This window comes from Camelus ferus, chromosome 9, assembly GCF_009834535.1.
Source record: "Camelus ferus isolate YT-003-E chromosome 9, BCGSAC_Cfer_1.0, whole genome shotgun sequence".
Taxonomy (NCBI): Eukaryota; Metazoa; Chordata; class Mammalia; order Artiodactyla; family Camelidae; genus Camelus; species Camelus ferus.
Genome location: NC_045704.1, coordinates 56,724,545 through 56,745,867, shown reverse-complemented (window position 1 = coordinate 56,745,867; position 21,323 = coordinate 56,724,545). Strand labels below are relative to the sequence as shown.

Below are 21,323 nucleotides of genomic sequence, written 5' to 3'. Positions count from 1 at the left end.
CTGGCTGCAGAGTTCAGGTTCCCTACGCTTGGTTCTCAGTTGCAGACAGAGGTCAGGGGCCCAGGACTTTCCCTTCCCCTGATGGGGCAGAGATCTCCCCAACTCAGGATCCAAAAGCCTGCAGAGCCAGCTCCACAAGGACCAACTGGTCTTTCCAGGTGGCTCAGAGCTGGGTGGGGCGGTATTACCAACGTCAGCTGTAAGAGACGCCAGGCGCCCCGTCCAGCCCCCTGGCTCGCCCCAGCAGACTGAGCCCTAAATTCTCCCTCAACCCCTCTCCTGGCAAACACTGTGCTCAGGCACAGTCCTGGCACTTTCCTTAGATTTCACAAGCTGACATAATCCTCCATGGATGGAAGCACCTGTAAAAACACTTTTTGGGTTTTTTTTGGTCTGTGCCCACAGGGCAACCCCCAGGGACCCTATCTTTTAGATTTTGGGGGAGGAAAAAGCTGAGTTTCCAGTCTCGCCTGCAGGTTTTCAGAGCTCTTGTTTCCACCACCTCAGATGCCACTGATCATTTCGCAATCCTTCTGGATGAGTGGGGACCCCCCCCCCACCAGTCTGCTTGGGAGGCTGCCTCACCAGCCCCCTTGCCCTGTGGCTTCCCAGTGGGATCGGCCAAAGGAAAGCTAGGGCCACAGGAAGGGAGGAGGACGGGGCGGGCAGTTTCCTGATGCTCTGGTCACCCCCTTTCCAGGCGACCCTCTCCCACTTCTGTTACTACTGCTTCAGACACAGGAGGCCAAGCCACCTGGGCAGCTTCCAAAGAATGGGGATCTGCCGGAAGCCTGGTGAAGATGCAGGGGAGTCACTGTAGTTCCGCACATGGCATGTGTGCTTGGGGTCCAGAGAGCTGGTCACTGCATGTGTGTCCCACTCCTGTCCTCCAGGAAAGTGGGGTCCCAGAGACACAGACCCTGTTAAAACCCCTGAAGGGGCAAACTTACCTCTAAGCTGGGGGCTTGCGGCATGTCACAGGCTGAGCCCAGACTGTAGCCCATCCCGGTGTCACCCCTGGGCCTCACTGTACCTGCTGTGAGCTGAGCCTCCTGCCCCAGGGGCAAGGGGTTGGCTAGGATGCTGAACCCCCTCTGCTTTCCTCCGACTCCTAGCTGGTGCCTCCTCCTCCGTGGTTCCCGAGTTCTCCATGCCCCCATTACATCGCCCCCGACCCAGTGCAGATGCCCAGGCATGAGCCTAGTCCTTTGAGGACAGAATGGCCCCACGTAGGGACCGTGGGCCTAGAAAGCTCTGCAGCTGCCCTGTGCAGGTGGCTCTGGTCCCAGTGACCCCTCCCACTCACCGAGCGCTCCCAGGTTCTCTGTCTGGAAGACCTTCTGCAGGGGTGGCATGTAAATCACGGCCATCTGCCCCAGAATGGACCCGAGCACGGAGTAGAGGAACGTGCGGTTCCTGAGGAAACCAATCTCAAATATCAGCTTGGTCTGTGGAGGAGAAGGGCACGGCCATCACATGCCTGGAGGTGCCTCCACGAAGCAGCTCCTCCAAGCAGAACTGTGAGACTCCGGCAGTGAGAACCGGATCCGGTTCTGCTGGGAAGACCAGGGCAGGAGGGGCTGGGGGGGGGAATGGAGCGGCATCTCACCTGGGAGCGGCAGGTCAAGGCGTTGAAGAGGTCGAAGAACACAAAACAGGTAAAGGTCATGGTCGTGGTGCGCGGGGTGCTCGCCTTGTCCTCCGGGATCTGGAGAGCGAGGACACAGGCTGAGCCGGCCCTAACCCAGAGCCTGGGGAGGGAGCTGGCATGCGCAGTGCAGGCCTGGTGTTGCTACTCCTGTCCTGGCCGCAGTGGGTTCAAGTTTTACTAGGACTGGGTCCACTGGTGTAGCCCAAGGGTGTGGCTCCCACCCACCCTGCGCTACCCAGCACTGTAAGGGGCCATCAGCCCTTCCTGAGGGAGTTCAGCTGCCCTTGACATGAGGGGGTGGAAACCTCGCACATGTAAAGTAGGTGATGTTGCCTTCTAGGAGGTGACCCCTCTACAGTGACACCCACTTAGCAGAATGTCACTTCCTACACTGAAAGCAGAAGACGCCGCCCCCACCAAGAGCTAGGGCCTCAGAGGCTGAATGAACCAAGCGGCTCCCCCCACCCAACCCCCCCCCAAGTCAGGACTCATTCTGGCTGACATTGTGGCAGTGGGGCTGCAGCCAAGGGTGAGAACGACTCCTGGGGAGAAGGTTCTGGCAGTTCTCACGTGACTACCCCATTGCCAGTGAGAGACAGCAGTCACACTCCTCCCTGAGTGCATCTGCTGGACCAGAGGTTCTCAGGAGATGCCCCTTGGAGGGGGGTGGTGTTAAAACAGTCTGACTCGAGGGGTCTCGGGTGGGGCCTGGACATCTGCATCTCACAAGCTCCCAGGGATGTGGGGACCTCACTCTGAGGACCACTGTGTTAGAACAGGAAAGCCTGTGCCTCCCCCACCAGCCCAGGGCTGGACAAAGGCAGCGCCTCTACCATCTTCCAGGATAGGCGAGTTGCAGGAAAGAGCCAAGCCCCTCTGGCAGGGGCGGTGGGGAGTGCTGGAAAAAAACTGGGTGGTTGTCCAGTGTCCCATCTGTCCTGCCCTTGGGTGACCTGGGGTCTAACTACCTGGACAGATCACCTAATTCTCCCTCTGGGTCACTGACCTCAGCAGCAGAGCTGCCTGCACCTGTAGGTCACGAGATGACCCACAATAAGATCCCCCCCAAATCACCTCCTGGGAGTCAGACACGAGTTGCTTTTAGTAGATTTCAGATTGTTCCTTGGTGACAGTAGAACGTAGGAGAGGCATTTGGACAAAAGTCTGATTTTTTTTCGCTGCCTATGTGGCTTCACCTCCCTTCTGCAGGTCAGCTCCTCATGCCCACCCCACTCCCCCTGAGTGTGTCCATTTGTCTCCCCTCCACCCCCTGCCCCATGTTTGCCCCACACAGACGCTCCGAATACCTGCTTGATGGGCCCACAAGGGCATCCCTTACCTCCTTCCAAAAGATAAAGAGGGTCCCACTGATGATGGTGGTGGCTGACAGGAGGATTCTCAGGACAAGGGCTCTGCTGAGAATTGTGTCCTTGATGTTGCGTGGTGGCTGCCGGAGGGTGTCCCTGTCGACCGGCTCTACCCCCAAGCTGCTCAAAACAAAAACCGGACACAAATAAACCACTGAAAAGACGTGCAGTGGTTAAATACACAAGGACACCTGGAGAAGGTCCCTGTCAGAGGCCTGGACAGGCCGTGACAATGTCTCCAGGTCCTCCCCGGCCCCTCCTGTCTCATGTCCTGGGCCGTCTCCCTAACCACCCAGCCCCTTGGCTCCTCTGGGTGCCCCTAACCTGGACCCCACCCTCACCTGTCCCCAAGCCTGGAGACAAAAAACCCACACCCTCTAGCTGACCACGTAGTCCTGAACCACACCTGGTTGTTCCTCAGAGGCAATTTCCATGACCTAGACACCACCCCCACCCCAGGGTGGGTCTGGCCAGGAGAAAGGGGGTCCAGCCCTGCCCACTGAAGAGCTCCCATCAGTGGGAGGAGGCTGAGGCGAGGCCCTCTCTGAGCAGATGTTGCAGAGTCCAGCTTCGCTCGCAGCCCCATCCTGAAGGAGAGCATGTAGGAGAGGGGACCCTTGCGCTGGGCATGGGGGGAAACAGTAGGACCCTCTGGCCAGCTGTCACTTGTGACGATTAATGGTAACAATTCAGCTGCACCGAGAATACCGCCCACTACGTGCTCCAGTGCACTGAAGCACCTCGCTTACTCATGCAGGCTTCCCGAGCACACCCACCTGCAGCATTCAGCCAGCCTCACTCTTCTGTTCACCCAGTCACTTCCTGAGCACCTACTAGGGCCAAGCACCATTGTGGGAGCCAGGAACAAAACAAAACCCTTGCCTCCAAAAGGGAGATGAATTATGATCAGGTAAACCAGGACATATGTTCCCTTCTAGGGAAAAATAAAGCAGGGCAAGGTGACTGGGAGGGAGGAGGCTGCTGCTAGAGCAATAAGGGAGAAATTAACAACGTTGTAAATCAACTATACCTCACTTTAAAAAAGTAATCAGCGAGGACTTCTTGGAGGCAGTGACCCCACATGAAGAGAGGGCTATGCGGGTAGCCCAGGGAGAGCACTCCAGGCACAGGGGCAGAAAGCTCCATCCGCCTGCCTGCCTGCCCACCCAAGCACTGCCTCCTGTGTCCCCCACTCTGCTCTCTCCACGTTCCCATCAGCTGGCTGCCTCACCTCTGTGCCGGCGGCCCGTCCATGATGATGTTGATCCAGAGGATCTGCATGGCATTGAGAGGGCTGGGGAGGTTGCACACAGTAGACAGAGTGATGAGGCTCAAGGCTGAGATGCTTCTGCGGGGCACACACACAGCACCATCACCAGCTGCTCCCAGATGCGCGCACAGCACCAGGCACCCTGGGGTACGCTGGCTTTGACTTACGTGCTCAGCTGAAATCGGACGAAGTTCTTGATGTTATGAAAAATCCCCTTGCCTTCCTCCACTGCATTCCTGCAAGAGAGGAGAAAGCATTTATCACAAAGAGGGCCTGGTGGGAAAGTTCAGCCAGCTCTGGGCAGCTGCTAAAGTAAGTGACAGTGTCACCCAGAGGTGATGTCATCCTTGCCCCCCCTCCATCCCTGTTTCTCCTTGCTGGCATTCTTGGAGACATACCAAGAGAGGATGATGATGTCCTAGTAGCTGACATCAGTTCCTGGGGACTGGTCTTCCAAGCCACAATTACCCTTCCGTCCAAAGATTATAGGTCATTCTCTCATCCAAGTCAGGGACCCAGCCCTCGCCCAGGGCTCCTGAAGTGCACGCTGCCCCTTGGGGATTCCCAAGGAGAAAAGGCCCCCATGACCCTGCTTTCAGTAGTGGGTGGCCCCAGGGACACCTTGTATATCCATCAGAGCAGATCCCAGGGCTGCCACCCCAGGCATTTTTGCCACTAAAAAAAAAAAAAAAACACCTAAAGAGCAACTTACATGATGGCTGAGAAGTCATCATCCACCAGGATCATGCTGGCGGCCTCCTTGCTGACGTCCGTCCCCATCTGCCCCATGGAGATCCCGATGTCTGCCGACTTCAGAGCGACAGCATCGTTTACTCCATCCCCTGTCATGGCCACGATCGCCCCCGACTCCTGCAAAGCCTTTGCAAAGAGGAAACCAGTGGAGGCAGCATGAGGACCATCCTTTTCCAGAACCTTCCTTGGCATCACCACGCCAACTAATAACTGGCTCGCCATCTGGTCCTACAACAATGAAGTCACCAGCCACTGCAGTCACTGACCTTCGATTCACCCTGGAGGGAGTTCAGGGCAGAGATAGGGAATGAGGTGCTCTGTGCTCTGGGAAAAACTGGCAGAAAGAGCCTTCAGATACTCTCAGGGGGAGATTTTATGAGCCCAATTTTCTTGCATCTTCTCATATCTAGGAAATCTCTAAGATCATTTGTGACTAGCAGCAACCTTCTGCCAAAATGTGTCCTTGATGGCACATACCCTCTTTACTAAGGCTCTCTTCCTGGTTGTAGTCCTCATTTTTCCCCAGATAAAACTTAACTCTCAACTCTCGCATTGTGCTTTTTTTTTTTTTCAGTCAACAACCATTAGCAAATCATAATTAACAACTCTTCTCCTGAACCCATGAGGTGCCTAGTAGGCATTAACATTTTCTTTGCAGGATGACTTACATAGAGCTTTATTCTCTAGAACTAAAAATATCCCAAAGTTGCATAAAAGAAAAAACACAAGCCTTAAATAGCAACTTTTCAAAGCACCCGTGTGCAGGAAAACCACACGTTTGCAGGGGTCTCTCATTCCCACACTTTCATTTTATGCACAATCAGAAGGTTAAGTCAACTCTTTACTGGGCACCTGCTTTGGGCGAGGGACCTGCTGAGAGCTTCATGGGCCTGGCTTCATTTCGTTCTCTCCCAACCTTGTGAATCAGCTGGTGTCACTCACATTATCCCCACTTTACAGATGAGGAAACTGAGGCCTGGAGTTGATTAACAACTCCAGGTGCAGCCAAAGGGCACCTGCCCAGTGAAGGCTTGGCCCTGTGTTTCTCCCTTGGCACCACCCAGTTCCTGCTCCCTGCTTTTGGTGTATGTGGCATGGGGTCCCAGTTCTGCCCTCCCCAGAGACTGCTGTGGCCATCCTGGGCTGTGCCCTGAGGGATGAGGGAGGAACACAGCTGACCTTTATGATTTTGAGTTTGTGCTTTGGGCTGGTCCTGAAGAAGACAGACACCTGGATACAGAGACAGGAAAGAGGCGGCCATCAGTGAATGCGGAGGTGGAAACACCGCTCCCCACCCCCTGGCTCCTCTGAACCTGGGAGGACCCCACCTTCCTGACGCGCTCATCCAGCTCGCCCTGCTCCGCACTCTCCACCTCCTCCCCGGACATGGCGTTCAGTTTCCCGTTGCACAGACCGATGCTCCTTCCTGTGGGGTGGGGACAGTCCTTCACTGCTCCGAGGCCCTCGCCCCTTCCTCCACCCACCTGACATCAGGCCCTGCCTTGGCCACCAATAACATGAATGCAGCCACGATGGCCCCAGTCACAGCCCACCTGCTATGGCATGTGATCTTAATTCTAGCCACAGGACGAACTGGCAACAAACGCCTTATGGAAACCGAGAGGGAAGTGACTTTCCCAAGGTCACAGAGCTGGTAAATGCTAGTCCTGGAAACTGACATAGCTCTTTCTGTTTGATTCCAGAGTCTATGATCCTTCCAAGGTGCCAGGCTGCCTCAAGACAGAAGAAGAAAACCAAGGTGTGACAGCCCTCCTAAGAGTAATAAGTAAAGCAGGAGGAGGAGGGTTGCTAGCCTTCTGCTGATGAAGACCCTGAGGGTCAGAGTGGCTCAGTGATTTGCCAAGGGCACACCGCTAGGGGCAGAAGCCAGACTGGAAACCCTGCACTGGGAATGATGCTGCCTGGGAAGGTGAGATCATGGATGGAAAGGCCTGGCACACAGGAGGTTTTCGGTACGCACAGGTCTTTTCCTCTTTAGGAGCACCTGCCGACATCTTAAAGATGAACACCCCCTCAGAAGGTGGGATGCTGGTCCTTGAACCTCAGAATCTCTTCCAGGCACTTGGAAGGGAGTTGTGAGCTCTCCCGACCAGGACCACCAAGGATTAACCAGTGGTAGCGACCCTCACCCTCCACCCCCTTCCCCAGTTACCTATCGCCAAGGCTGTCTCCAGAGCATCTCCTGTTATCATTTTCACGGACATGCCTGATGCAGAGAGCACTTGTACTGCTTCCTTCACACCAGCCCTCGGGGGGTCGATGATTCCAATGAGACCCAGAAACGTCAGCCTCCCCAGCTCGGGCCCAGAAGCCAGGGCCAGCACTGCAGAAGATGTTTGCCTGCAGTCAGCCCCAGCCCCTCTGTGTCCCAGACCCTCTTCTGTCTACAAGAGGCTTGGGCACTAAGTTCCTGGACCACAAAGGGAAGGCGAAGACCTTTCCAGTGGGTGTCAGGCCCGTGTGGGGCATGGCTGTTGACGGCTTGCCCACAGTGGAAAGCAGAGCTGGAGACAGCTTGCCCGGGGAAACGGGGCTCTGTCCACTGTGGTCTAGTCCCAGACCCCACCCCAGGAGGGGCAGCCATGAGGATACCTGTGGGATGGCATACGAGGGCCACATGGATAGAGAGGTCTCTGGGTCAGTGGCACAGAAGCTTGCCCCGGCTCTTGGGGACAAGTGCTCTGAAAGGGGGTGGCATAAGAAGTGACCTTGCTTTGTCACCTTACTGATGCTGGAGGGAGGCTGTGGCCAAGAAATTCCAGCTGCATCCCCCTCAGTCCTTATTTGGTACCAGTGGTGCAAGGGGACACCCTCTTTCCCGAAGTGACCCTCCCCGCCCTGCTAGGCTAGGCTCTGTCCCAGCTCCCATGGCCTCACCTTATACACTTGTCAGCAAGCTGCTAGCAAGTTGTAATTACCATTCCCTGATGGGGAAAACCAAGGCAAGGGAAATCAATGTGGCAATCCAACGCTTCTTACTTTGCCCTGAGGGATTGCACGTGTTCTGGAGTGTTCTTAGACCCTTTTTCTGAAAACGGACAGACACTGTACAAGACACTGACATATGACACTATGTACATTTACGTACAAGAGCTTTGTGTCCTCCTGACAGTGAGCAGTAAGCAAGATGACCAGTCAGGAAAATCAATGTTTCTGGGGCATGCCATTTGTCTGCCTTAGAAAACTCAGGACCTTTTCTCGCACACCTGAGCTGCATCTGGATTAACATCTGGCATCATCTGGCGCCGGGGATGGGTGGGGGCTTCCTGTCTTTCATCTGCCCAGGAAAGTCCATGCTGGCTTTACTTGCATTAGCACCCGCCTGATGCCATTCTGACCAGCACCTTACTGACCAGGAGCCCTGCATATGAAAGCAAACTTAGAGCCCAGCACTGACCGCGCAGGCCAAGCGAGCCCATCCTCTTCTCCTCCTGCTGGCAGAAGGATCTCTGTTGAGGCGTCAGTGGCAGAGGGATGCCCCCGTTGTTGTACATGGTACAGTAATGAATCACTTCCTCAAAGGCCCCCTTCATGAAGTAAATATCTTCCTGCTCCTTGAAAAAAAAAACAAAACAAAACAAAAGGGAAAAAATCCGCTGTCATTGGCTGCTTCAGCTCTTGGTGGCCGTCAGCTCATCCACACAGAGATGTTCACGGAGGGGTTAGTTATCCTGGACCGTCATCGTTCACCAGTACAGGACAGGTTACAGGAAATCCACACGATGGAATGCCATGCAACCCATTAAGGTGCAAGGCTGATCTTTGACCCAAACCACCCCTGCTCTGCATCAGGCCCCCTTGTTCATGTCGCTCAGAGCACCCCCACTTTTCATTAGCTGGTCTTATCCCAGCCAGCACTGTGCCTTTAAGTGTGTGACTGCTAGACGTCAATCTCAGGTAGACTTCGGAGAGAAGAGGCACCATTTCTCTCTTGTCTGCAGCCGCACTTGCCTCCTAAGAGTGAGCCCACGTGCGCAGCTGACCCTTTTCCTGTATATTAGATAAGCTGTATCCCAGAGACCGTGAGCTCCAGGTGGCAGGCGCTGTCACTGGGGGTCACACTGTAACACCAGTCCCAGCACAGCGCCTGCCTGCTTACAGTGGGCAATGAACAAGCTTGTGTGAACTAACACGGAAAGCTGTCTGAGATAACATTTTAAGGGAAAAGAGCAAATTACATACTCTGTATATAGCGTGACCTTGTTTTGAAACCACCACCTCACGCGTTGCTAGTCACACATTTAGAGCCTGGAACACCATCCCACACTGTTAAGGGGAGTTAGCATGGGTCGGGGGTGGGTAGGGAGGGAAGACGGGCAGAATTATCAGGAGTTTCCATTTTTTAAAGTCACATTTCTATAATTTTTTTCATTGAAAATATATTACCATTGCCTTTGGGGGAAAATAAGTTTTGAAGGTATTAAAACATTAAAAAAAATCAAGCACTCCTCTTAAACACCCAGAATTTATATGCCTGTCCACTCAAGGCAAAGGCCTGAAATAAGCTGGCTGAGACGTCTACCACCGTGAATGAGATGGAAAGTCTCAGGATGGGTGAGATGTGTTAGATTCCAGAGAGAGCAAGAGAAAACGGAAAGATTGGAGAAAAAGTGGACGGCAATAAAAAATTTTTTTCATCGTAGAAAATCTTAAAAGCTACAGAAAATTTAAAAAGAAAAAAAAAAAAAAAACGGGAGGAAAAAAAGTCAGCTGAATCCCTACCCAGGGACAGTCATTCATAGTCTGGCATACGTCCCCCTGGTTGCTTATAACACGTGCACACATGCGAGCTCACTGTTCACACCATCTGTGCTGGATGCTGGGATAAGCCTCCCGGATCCCTCTACAGGAATGAAGGATGGTTCCCCTGTTGTGACAGTTAAATGAGCTCCAGTGTGTAAAGAACTCAGCACAGGGATGCGGAAAGAGGATCCCAAGTTCGCAGCGGGGGTCAGTGTTCCCAGCGGGAACATGCAGTTACTCCAGCAGTAATGACTCAGTGATGACATGGTTGGCCAGTGAGTCTCACACTTGAATTTGCATCAGAATCCCCAACAAACACAGATTACTGGGTCCCACCCCTGGAATTTCTGATTCAGTGGGTCTGGGATGGAGCCTGAGGATCTGCATTTCTAACAAATTTCGAGGTACTGCTGGTCCAGTGATTCAGATGACCATCTCCGAAGAGGACCAAGATAATTGAAGGTTTAATTGCTATCAACTGTATTTTCATATATTTGGAAGCTTGTAGGAGTAGCCGGGAACTTAAAAGTCTTCTCTAGATGTCTGCATTTTGCTTTATGGGGGAGGTGAGGGAGCTGCAAAAGGGCAGAGAGGTAAACTCACCTCACTCTTGGGGCTGCACTGTACTGCCATCCACTTCTGCTCGGAACTGAATGGAATCTCTTTTTTTCTCACGTATGAATCTTTAATATCACTTAAGTCCATCTGGGATAATAAAATGGGAGGTTCTCAGTGAGTTAGCCTAAATTAATCTCCATGCAAAAGCTCAGTCCATTTAAATTAATTATTCAAACCACCTCAGGCAGATGAGAAATCCAAATGTTAAGCTCAGAGAAACCGGAAAAAATCTCTTTTCTCTTGTCCCAGGGGCAGAACCAGATGTTCTTTGCCACAGCTTCTAGCTGAAACCTGTGGGGTTTCTGCTAGGAGGAATGTTTCAGGCTTGAAGATGGAGCAATTCCCCCAGAAGGAGCCCCGGGATAGTGAGTGGCCTGTTGTCACCGCCTCAGGTCCCTGCCAGGCCTGACATTCGCTCGCTCTTTGATGGCTTTCAGACCAGTTACTTGACAGCCCTGAGCCTCAGTTTCCCCAATTGAAAACCAGTCCCAACCTGGGCATCCCATTGCCCCTTAAGGGGTGAAAATGGTTCTTAGGGGGCAAAAAACTACTGCTTTTATGTACCAAGCACAGATGTGCCCACAGCACATGAACAGATATAGTATATCTATGGTATTAACATCTCCTGGGAGGAGTGGATAGGGGAAAAAACCATCTAAATAGTCTCCTGAGGGGGGTGTCGTGGTTTGCATTGTGTCCCTCAAAAATGCATTGAAGGTCTAACCCCCCAGTGCCTGGGAATGGGATCTTATTTGGAAATAGTCTTTGGAGGTATAGCAAAGACGAGGTCATCAGCGGGAGCCCACTCCAGTAGGACTGGTGTCCTAAGAAGAGGACAAGGCCACGTGAGGACAGAGATCAGTAATCCATCTGCAAACTAGGGAGCAGCTAGGATCACCATAGTAGCCAGAGGCCGGGGGAGGCTGCCAAGCCCCAGCCACACCTTCATCCAGCTCATACTTCCAGGGCTGTGAGAGAATACGTTTCTGTCATTTTAACCCCCAGCTGGTGGGACTTTATTCCCACAGCCCTAGGAAACTAACAAGGGAGCGTTGGCGGGGAAAAGGTTTGAGGCTGAATGAGGATAAACACAAGTCCGGAGAACTTGCCTGTCACTCAGGAAGCACTGAAGACTTGTCAGCTGTTGTTTATTTGTAAAACCAGGTCCCTTACATGATTTAGACCCAGGAAGGAGTAAAACCATCCCACGGAGAGGAGACAGGGTTCTGGAACCCCTGCCCTGTCTAGGCTGCAGGGTAGCCTTGCGGGGAGGAGGGCAGACTCTGGACACCAGGGTTTTGTTCCTGCTCTGACAGCCAGGCCCGCTGTCCCTTCCCAGCTGGGCAGCGGAGCTGTCGAGTAGGGCTGGCCCAGACTGTTTTAATGGGGCAGGAATTTGCAATTGGTGTTACTGGCACCCAGGAATTTCTTGAGTGGAAGGAAAAGAATCTGGTGTAACGATTTCTGAAAGCACCGTGTTTAGCTTCACAAGGACTAACTGAAAGGTAAACCCTCCGTCCCACCCATCGCCCACCCAGCGTGGCAGTGAGGGGCCCTGGTCTCATGCAGGGGAGGGACAGGCTGACGGATGGATGCATGACAGGGCAGTGCGTGAAGCCAGCACACAGTGGGGAGCATTTCTCAAAGTCACAGAGCTCAGGTCCCACCATGGAGCCCTGGAGCCAACTGAATGTATTAAAAGGAAGGAGACCCTCCTGGATGGGGCTTGGTGAGAGCAGGAACTGTGCTGGGGGCCCCGGGGTGGGGTCTGAGCCCACAGGGTTCTTATGGATTCGCCGGACAGGGCTTAGAAGCCTAAAGAACTTTCCAGCCACGCAGCACCTCTGAGCACATCTCCCTCACAGTCGGGGATGGCCTGAGGATGTCCAGGCTGTTTTCTCCCATCATTGCTAAGCTTCCCCATTCCTGATTCGCTAGACAGGACCTTGAATTCTGCCACTAATTTGGCTCTGAGGGAAGAATTCCCCGCACAGACATCAAGGATTTCCTACCTTCATTGCCAGGGCGATCAAGGCGCCTTCTGTGGGCTGGCCCATGACAGCGTTTTTCCTGATGACAGCGTTGTTGGCAACACAGCCTGCCTGAAAGTGGAGGGGGGTGTTTTCTGAATGTCACTTGTTAATAATTGGAGCTGCACCTGCCGGAGTCCTGGGCTTACTTAGGCACATGAAAAGGTCCAGCACTGAAGGCTTGACCCATTTTCAGAGATGAGGCTGGGGTTGGGGTGAGGGACAAGTTTACTTGTCAGTATACGTCAGAGTCCCCGCTCTTCAAAATAAAAACAGTAAATAATTATTGACTCTGCTGAGTGTTGGTTGTCACAAAGCCTTCGTGAGGAATTACAGTGGGAAGGCAGGCAGAGTTGGTGGTTACCAGTGGGAGTGATGGCAATTGACCAGTAATGGGAACAGGGTTTCTGTTTGGGGTGACAAATGCCCTGGAATCAGATGTGGTGATGCTAAGCAACTTTGTGAATGTACAAAACCCCACTGAACTGCACACTTTAAAAGGGTAAATTCTTGGAGGGTGGGGTGGTAGAGTGCGTACTTAGCATGCATGAAGCCCTGGGTTCAATCCCCAGACCCTTCATTAAAAAAATATATATGGGGGGAGGGTATATATAGTTCAAGTGGTAGAGCACATGCTTAGAATACACAAGGTCCTGGGTTCAATCCCCAGTACCTCCTCTAAAAAGTAAATAAGTAAACCTAATTACCCCTCCCTAAAATTTTTTTGAATTAAAAATTAAAATATATAAAACAAATAAACTATATAAATATATAAATGTAAATAAACATATAAATATACTAAAAACATATAAATTAAAAAATTAAAGGGTGAATTCTGTGCTGTGTGACTTATATTTCCATTTAAAATAATAATTGGAAAAAGGGAAGTAGAAACAAATGGACAAAAAGAACATGGGGGTGAATCGCGGCTCCCTCCCCACCTGCTGTGTGATCTTGGACACTCATGTTACCTCTCTGAGCCCATTTCTTAATCTGCACAACTTAGATAATGGAACAGGCCTTGCAGGGTTGCTGTAATAATTGTCACCATGGAGGTGGGAGCTGTGCAGAGGGGTGCTCACTGATAAAGGAAGACTGGGTTCAGACCTCACGGGGGGATGTGAGCTCCTATGACCCTGGGTACTGCTCATACTACAAACACTGACAATCACAACAGGCACGACTCATCATGTGCTTATTTTCCAGCATTCCTGGAGCCCCGTCCCCTTCCAGCAAGCAGGGATGGGGAAGGGGTTCCTAGCTCTTCTCTTGTCTCCCATGTTCCCTTCTGTATCCCGGCCGCTGTGGCAACCTGACCACTGGGGTGTGGCCTGGTTGTCACCCGGAACCAGTTGGTCCAACTGCTGTCTCTCTTTCCAGAGAGAATCCCCATCAACTGTGTTTTAAATGCATATCTATTTCCACGATGGCGTTTTGGACACTTACCTCCACTAATTTGCCCACTGAGACGTTGGAAAACTCCTTAATGACTTCCTTTGAGGGTAAAAGACAGACAGTTCCTTTGCCGTTATATCCAACTCCGCTGACCTGCAGGGCGAAGTCACAGAAAAGGGTGTCACTAGGAGTCCAAAATACGCTCCCCTGGGTGACCCTGATCTTCTTTCTGGGGATCCATTACCAAGGACACAGTCCTAGCCATGAGCAAGGCTTCAAGCGTGATGGTGTTCCCTGCAGGATTACATGTTAATCAGGCTCCCTCACCAAGGGCCAGGCTTCCGTAAACTGCAATGGGACATTCTATAGACAGTAAAACTGACGGTTATGAAAGTCAAGTAGTAGCAAACCAGAGTGCCTATGTTCTAGAGAAGGGGTGGGCAAGCTCTTCCTTGCAGAGCCAGATAACAAGTGTTTCAGCCTTTGCAGCCCGTGCAGATTGTTGCCATTAATCCGTGGTTGTGGTGTGAAGGCAACCGCGGACAACATACAAAAACATGGGTGCAGCACCGTGCCAACCAAAGGGGGCTACCTTCCACCAGTCGTGTTCTTTGCTGCTATTTGTAGCAAGGAAGTTGTCCACTAACTCCCATTTGTTCCTTCTCTTTTGTTTTTTGGAAGGTTCCATGTGCTTTCTCTGGGTAGGGAAGGTTGGGTGGGACAGAACTTGGTCTTGAACCTCGTGAATTCATGCGGACTCACCTCGGCGTGGAGCCCATCAGACGTGACGAGCTGGGTGACAGTCATTTCATTGGCAGTCAGAGTCCCTGTCTTATCAGAACAGATGACATTACAGCAACCTGGTGTGGGAAGACATCAGAGTTTAGAGGGAAGAGGAGTGGTCGCCACCAACTCTCAGGCTTCCAAACCACCCAGGTTGAGTTATCATGGCACCAAAACACCCATTCAGGCCAATTTGTAAGACTCCAACCAGATGAAGTCCCTCACCTAAAGTCTCCACGATTGGCAGCTTCTTCACAATGACCCGCTTCCTGGCCATCCGCAGCACTCCCAGGACCAGCGTGACTGTGACGACGATGGGCAGGCCCTCTGGAATGGCGGCCACAGCCAGGCTGGATGGAAAGGCCAGATGGCTCACCTTTAACATACACTTAAGGATGACATGAATCCCAACTGGCATTAACAACATTTTTACCTGGAGGGGCCTGTCTGTGCTTTCCCCAACTTTTCTGTTCTAGTCTCCTTTCCCAGTGCCATGATATACCTGCCTCCTTCATCGGTATCCATTGCTCTGAGCTTCCCCCTGCAAAACCCTGCTCTCCTATCAGACATGCACACTTTAGTGTGAATTAGTCTGTTCGTTGTTTTGCCTGTTTAAGTGCTTTTGAAATAAAATTGTTGTCATCTGTTAGAAAAGTCTTGGGCCCTATGAAAGAAATGTCCAGAATCAGGCAATAAGTGGAAAGTAGAATTTTTTGGTTCAGAGGGTCCTCCCTGGGTCCCTTGACTTTTACTTTAAATTGGTCTAATGGTTTAGACGCTTCCTGTGAGAAAATCAGATAAGGAGATGAATGTTGAAGGAGGGGAAGTGGCACAGCTATGCCTTTACCTAGTGTAGCAGGACGTTTTGGTGTCACTCAGTTCCTTAGGACCCCCTGCCCACTCTTTCTGTACCTTGTGACCCCGCCCTCCCACAACCACAGCTAATTAGATTAGATGAGAGCAAGCTGAACCAGTGAGCTTCTACCTCGGGCATCTGCATGGCGATTGAGCACAGACCCTCTTCCTGTGTCAACACGTGGTGGGCTGTGAAGAGGAGACTATTTCTGCTTCAATTTTGGGCCCAAAACACTGGGGCTGGCTGATTCCCCATCCCTCACTCCCGAGCGGGCCTGACCGAGGCAGAAGGCTGATCTGTGTCTCACCAGTGATGACAGGCTGATAGGGGAGGCTGCAGAGCCGAGGGCAGACGGCGCAGAGCTGCGTGGTGACCATTGCCACACCCCACCCCTCTGCGGTCCACCCTCTGCACTACAAGACCCAGCCGAGCCCCACAGGTATTCAGTAAATACTCACTGAATGAACAAACAGGAGTGAGTGACTATACAGCAAGTGTGAGAGCCCAAACCCAGGCTGGCCTAGCAGGAAGTGAGCGCTCTACACAGGTCAGTTAAGAATCAGAAAGCCCCAGCAACCAAGGCCACAGGCGGCTACCGTATTTCATCAATTCTAAGGCACTGCTAATTGTGAAGGGCATTACTAAGAAAAGGGAAACATACTGCCCATTAATCAATGAAACAGTGCTTTCCTATTGCAACACTTGTAAGAAGCAGTCTGGCTCCAGAGAAGTTAAGATGTGAAGAAGAATGTGCATCTTAGAATCAAAGAAATATGGTATATGAATCTATGAATGGTGAGGGACAATGGAGCATTCAGGGATGAGTTATATAAACCAAGATGACTGAATCTGGTTTCAGGGCTGTGTCCTGTTTCTATGTGACAACAGGAAGGCTTCCTTGGTTTTATGGCACAGGCTGACAAGACGAGTTAGGCAAACATTTGTAAAGGGTTATCATGAGTGCTTTCCTCCAACGTGGCAGGGGAAGGGTGCTGCCTGCACCTGGATGCTTTCAAAATAATAAAACATTAATTGGCCAACTCATAAAGATTAGAGCAGACCAGGAAAAGCAAGTAGACCTTGGGTCATCTTGAATGTCACTCAAGGCAGAGGGAAGTGGGATAAAGTTTTCAAAAGAACGATTCTCATGTTATTTATTTTGGAGGATCTCTTCCTCCCCAGCTAGCCTGCAGTTTCTGCCTAACGATTTAGAGGCTTTGAGTGATTTTAATTCTGCTAAAAACTGAAGAAACCCCAGTCCTTTCAAAGTCACAAGGGAAACGAACAGAGTCTATTATCTCTCAATCACAAATGCACCATGGATCGAGTGGGACGAGGAGAAGGAAGGGGAGGTTAAGAAAGCAGAAATGACTTTGGGGAGGTGAGGCTGGGGTGGACACAGGAGCCTTTCTTCCTCTTTACCTGGAAATATTTAATAGTCTTTGTGGCTCTTGGAACTCATCGTGGTTTATAAGACAGAACTGAGCACATCCTTATTTGGGGGAGGTTCTTACACATCATGGCTTCTGAGAGCTCTGCTTTTTCCAGGAGCCCCTCGTGAGCAAGGTTTCACCCTCTGCCATTGCACCTGCCTCTGAAGGCTGAGTAACCTGAATTCCCTTTTTGGGGGCTCAGCCTTCTACCCTGGAACCCCAACTAGGGGAGTTTCTAGTCATGGCCTCACTGCTCAGAGATACCTCTGGAACCAGCAGCATCAGCACTCCCGGAGCACATTTGGAATGCAGAGTCTCAGGCACCAGCCAGACCCTGAGTCAGAGCACTGGCCAGCTCTCCCAGGGATGCTTATGTGGGGAGGTTAGTTAGGCTCATTTCTAAGAACCCCGCTCTCCAGTGTCCGACTCTTCCAAGATGCCCTGCCTCGCCTCAAACTCCACGTTCCACGGCGCAGCCTGCTGCCCACTCCCTCTCCTCATAACAAGCTGGGGTCCACACCTCCCTTCGCCTTCCGTCTCTATGTCAGGAATGACCTTCACTTTTCATCTCTCTGCTCCAAAGAATAATAGAGATAGTCTGGTGTGGAGTTTGAGAAGGATTCTGGGGATGTGATGCGAATCCAGAGAAAAGGGGCCGGGGGCTTCCACAGGATCAGTCCTCTAGCTGACACCCCCACCCCCACCCCATCTTGTCTGCTCAGGCTCTGCGTCTCCCAACTCCAACTCCTCAGATACCTCCCCAGCCACCCTTTCAGGGCCCGTCCCTCCCTCCCTTTTAATCTCTCTCTCAGCAGTCGCTTCCTTGGGAGCACTGATCAGAAGTTGTGACTATTTTGCTAGCATTCACTTAAATTGTCCACGTTGACTTTCCCCACCAGCCTGCAGACTCTGGGATTCTGCTCCACCATCACCGGATGATGCAGGCAGAGAGTCAGCAGTTGTTCAGCAAATATTTATAAGGTGAATAAACCGAGTGCCACAGCCCGGAGGACAGGGAGTGGGAGTGGTGGCTCTCCCTGCAGGAGGGTTCCTGCCCCAATGAGAGGTGGCCAGGGGTACTGACAAGGACCCTGGCTTTGGATCAGAAGACATGGGGTTTCGAGCCTGTTTCCTCCACTCCCTGATTCTGTAACCACAGCCAAGTGCGTAAGCTTAACCCTTAGCTTCTCCATCTGTGAAATGGAGATGAGTCTGCCCCATGGAGCTGCGCCATGATGAACAAGGTCATGTGGTCCTCTCGACCCTTCCCCCAACCTTGACCCAGCGTCAGTAGACCCTGGCTATGCCCCCTTCAGTTTCTCGAAGATTCTAGAACCAACATGCCTAGCCTCTCTCAAATCATGTTCTTGGCAACTTCAACATCCACATCCATTTGCTGGTCCTTCCCACCCTGGCTTCCTCGGATTCCTCAACTCTGATGAGTCTGTCCTCCAACCATCCCAGCAGCCCCGCCTCAGTATTACGAGGTGTGTCGTGTCCCTCAAAAAAGACCCGCTGAAGTCCTGATCACCCCCCTCCACAGCCTCTCATGCCCATAAATGTGACCTTCCTTGGAAATAGGGTCTTTGCAGATGGGGCCAAGTTAAGGGGAGGTGATTAGGGTGCCCACACTAGTCTGGTATGACTGGTGTCCTTACAAGAGGAGAAGGGACAGAGGGACAGACACACAAGAGGGGCCATGTGACAACAGAGAAAGAGACTGGAGTGAGGCATCTACAAGCCAAGGGACCCAAGGATGGCCGATAACACCAAGAGACGAGAGGAAATCATGAGACAGACTCTCCCCTGGAGCCTTCCGAGGGGGCACAGCCCTGCCAACACCTTGACCTTGGACAGCAACAGCAGCAGGGGTGAGGGGTGGAAATAGGTCACCCTCCGGAAACCATAAGGGGCCTGATGTGGCTCCTTCATGTCCCAGGAGGGTCACCAGCTGCCCTTCCGCTGGGACACGCCCTGTTAGTGACAACCCCCGGCACCCCGTGTCCCTGAGCAGTCATAGAAAATCTGCAGCAGTGTCGCTCACACCCTGCACAGAGCCTGCCTCCCCCGCTCATCTCTGATCCTCCATGGGGACCTGGGGTGGGCTAGTCCCTTATTAGAATCATTACGTGGGGAAACAATAAATGCTCGAGAGGGTGTGGAGAAAAGGGAACCCTCCTACACTGTTGGTGGGAATGCAAATTGGTGCAGCCACTATGGAGAGCAGTATGAAAGTTCCTTAAAAAACTAAAAAGAAATACCATATCATCTAGCAATCCCATTCCTGGGTGTATATCTGCAGAAAACTATAATTCAAAAAGACACATGCACCCCAATGTTTACAGCAGCAGTATATACAATAGCCAAGACATGGAAACAATCTAAATGTCCATCAACAGATGACTGGAGAAAGAAGATGTGGTATATTTATACAATGGAATACTACTCAGCCATAAAAAAGAATAAAATAATGCCATTTGCAGCAACTTGGATGGACCTAGAGATTATCATACAAAGTGAAGTAAGTTAGACAGAGAAAGACAGGTATCATATGATATCACTTGTATGTGGAATCTACATAATAAATGAACTTATTTACAAAACAGACTTACAGACATAGGAAACAAACTAATGGGTATCAAAGGGGAAGGGGGTGGGGGAGGGATAAATTAGGAGTTTGAGATTAGCAGATACACATTACTATCTATAAAATGGATAAACAATAAGGTCCTACTGTGTAGCACAGGGAACTATATTGAGTAGTTTATAATAATCTATAATGAAAAAGAATATGAAAGATTATATATGTATAACTGACTCACTATGCTGTATACCAGAAACTAACACAGCATTATAAATCAACTAAACTTCAATAAAAAAAAAATTAAGATGAAGATCAAACTAGGAAAAAAAATCACCATGTAGGGGAAAGGTGAGCTCCCTGGGCTTAAAGTCAAGACCTGGATTCCCAGCCCTGCCGTCAGCTGTGTGGCCGCAGCTCTAGTCCTCTGTCCTCTCCTACAGCCGCCTCCGTCAATCAAGGGCCGAGTTCCCAATGAGAATATGCACACACGGTGTTCGGGAGGTGGCTGCAGGCACCTGAGCCAGCAACCCAGAGCATCCTCCCAGCACCCCTAGGAGGGCTGACATCACCCCTGTTGACAGAGGAGCAAACGGAGGTGCAGGAGGTGAAGAAGCTTGCCCAAGGTCGCACGACTGGCCAGTGGCAAAGGCAGAATTTAAACCTGGGCAGGCTGGCTCTGGAGTTTGTGCTCTCTACCAGGGAGACCCAAGCCCATGGGCCAGAGTGACGGAGTGGTAGTGTGTATGTGCTGATTCCAAACTCCTAATCTATCCCTTCCCCTCTTCCCCCTTTAGTAACCATAAGTCTGTCTTATATGTCTATGAGTCTCTTTCTGTTTTATAAATAAGTTCATTTGTGCCATTTTTTAGATTCCACATATAAGTGATCTTATAGGATATTTGTCTTGCTCTGTCTGACTTACTTCACTTTGTATGATCATCTCTAGGTCCATGGACACTGCTGAATCACCATGCTGTACACCAGAAACTAACACAACACTGTTGGTTGAGGGTAGAGCTCAGTGGGAGAGCGCGTGCTTAGCATGCACGAGGTCCTGGCTTCCAAGCCCAGTACCTCCTCTAAAATAACAACAACAACAAAAACCTCCAAAACACCCACAACATTGTAAATCAACTACACTTCAACTAAACAACAATACGAGTGACAGGAATGGGAACTCCAAATTGCTGGCCTTCATTCATTTTGTAGACAGTAGCTGGATATCCCACCTGGTAGATAATGTGCTATGGGGAGACTGTGGCTTGGGTGGAAGGGGGTACATATGCCCCACACTGTTCCTGTCCCCCAAATCTGCCCACTGTCTCTCACTGCACAGATGGAAGGGGACAGCCCAGCACCCTTACCTGACCCCGATGGTGAACATGCTAAGGAGCTGTTTCCCTTGCAGCCAGCCTGTGAACATGATGAGGCCTGGGGAAGAAATAAACAGATATATGTACATATATCTCTGTGTGTGTGTGTGTGTACATACGTACGTACACACACACACACACACGCACACACACGTTCCCTAACATCTGAAATCATCTTCCTAAAGAGTTTACAGGAATACAGACACAGGGCAATCATGAATAATACAAGTTTTTACAAACTCTCTCCTTTTTCTTTTTAAGGAAGATACCCTCCTACCTACAAAAGAGAATGGTTTTCCTTTTTCAGGGAAGGATCAAGCCAGTTCAAGTAAAAGAAAGAAACAGCCAACCAGTTTATTGTGGGCTGTTTTCAACATTTCTGTATTATTTCCAAATTTCCCATGTGTGGTATGCCCCCAGGACTCCTCACCCAGGTGAGTAGCAAG

General features: G+C 51.1%; 2 protein-coding genes across 10 annotated transcripts in view; one reads left to right on the top strand and one right to left on the bottom strand.

The window, feature by feature from the left end:
- MEAK7 (MTOR associated protein, eak-7 homolog) overlaps positions 1 to 8,630 on the top strand; it is a 39,976-nt gene extending 31,346 nt beyond the window's left edge. For 4 of the 5 annotated variants that reach the window (XM_032486884.1, XM_032486885.1, XM_032486886.1 and 1 more), the window contains exon 9: positions 701 to 1,311. In XM_032486884.1, the coding sequence (XP_032342775.1) occupies positions 701 to 798 (98 nt within the window). In that variant the 3' untranslated portion in view covers positions 799 to 1,311. Of the gene's footprint in view, positions 1 to 700; positions 1,312 to 6,744 lie in introns of those variants that run through there. The other variant, XM_032486888.1, reaches the window with a different exon arrangement.
- Positions 1 to 21,323, bottom strand: part of ATP2C2 (ATPase secretory pathway Ca2+ transporting 2) — a 72,917-nt gene that overhangs the window by 4,197 nt on the left and 47,397 nt on the right. For 4 of the 5 annotated variants that reach the window (XM_032486879.1, XM_032486881.1, XM_032486880.1 and 1 more), the window contains 17 exons: positions 20,869 to 20,935; positions 14,857 to 14,981; positions 14,611 to 14,708; positions 13,900 to 14,001; positions 12,436 to 12,525; positions 10,409 to 10,510; positions 8,460 to 8,616; positions 7,215 to 7,385; positions 6,370 to 6,467; positions 6,221 to 6,271; positions 5,001 to 5,167; positions 4,456 to 4,524; positions 4,250 to 4,366; positions 3,795 to 3,851; positions 2,991 to 3,138; positions 1,610 to 1,708; positions 1,307 to 1,448 (listed from right to left, as the gene is read on the bottom strand). In XM_032486879.1, coding sequence (XP_032342770.1) covers positions 1,307 to 1,448; positions 1,610 to 1,708; positions 2,991 to 3,138; positions 3,795 to 3,851; positions 4,250 to 4,366; positions 4,456 to 4,524; positions 5,001 to 5,167; positions 6,221 to 6,271; positions 6,370 to 6,467; positions 7,215 to 7,385; positions 8,460 to 8,616; positions 10,409 to 10,510; positions 12,436 to 12,525; positions 13,900 to 14,001; positions 14,611 to 14,708; positions 14,857 to 14,981; positions 20,869 to 20,935 — 1,860 coding nt within the window. The remainder of the gene's footprint in view (positions 1 to 1,306; positions 1,449 to 1,609; positions 1,709 to 2,990; positions 3,139 to 3,794; positions 3,852 to 4,249; positions 4,367 to 4,455; positions 4,525 to 5,000; positions 5,168 to 6,220; positions 6,272 to 6,369; positions 6,468 to 7,214; positions 7,386 to 8,459; positions 8,617 to 10,408; positions 10,511 to 12,435; positions 12,526 to 13,899; positions 14,002 to 14,610; positions 14,709 to 14,856; positions 14,982 to 20,868; positions 20,936 to 21,323) is intronic. The other variant, XM_032486882.1, reaches the window with a different exon arrangement.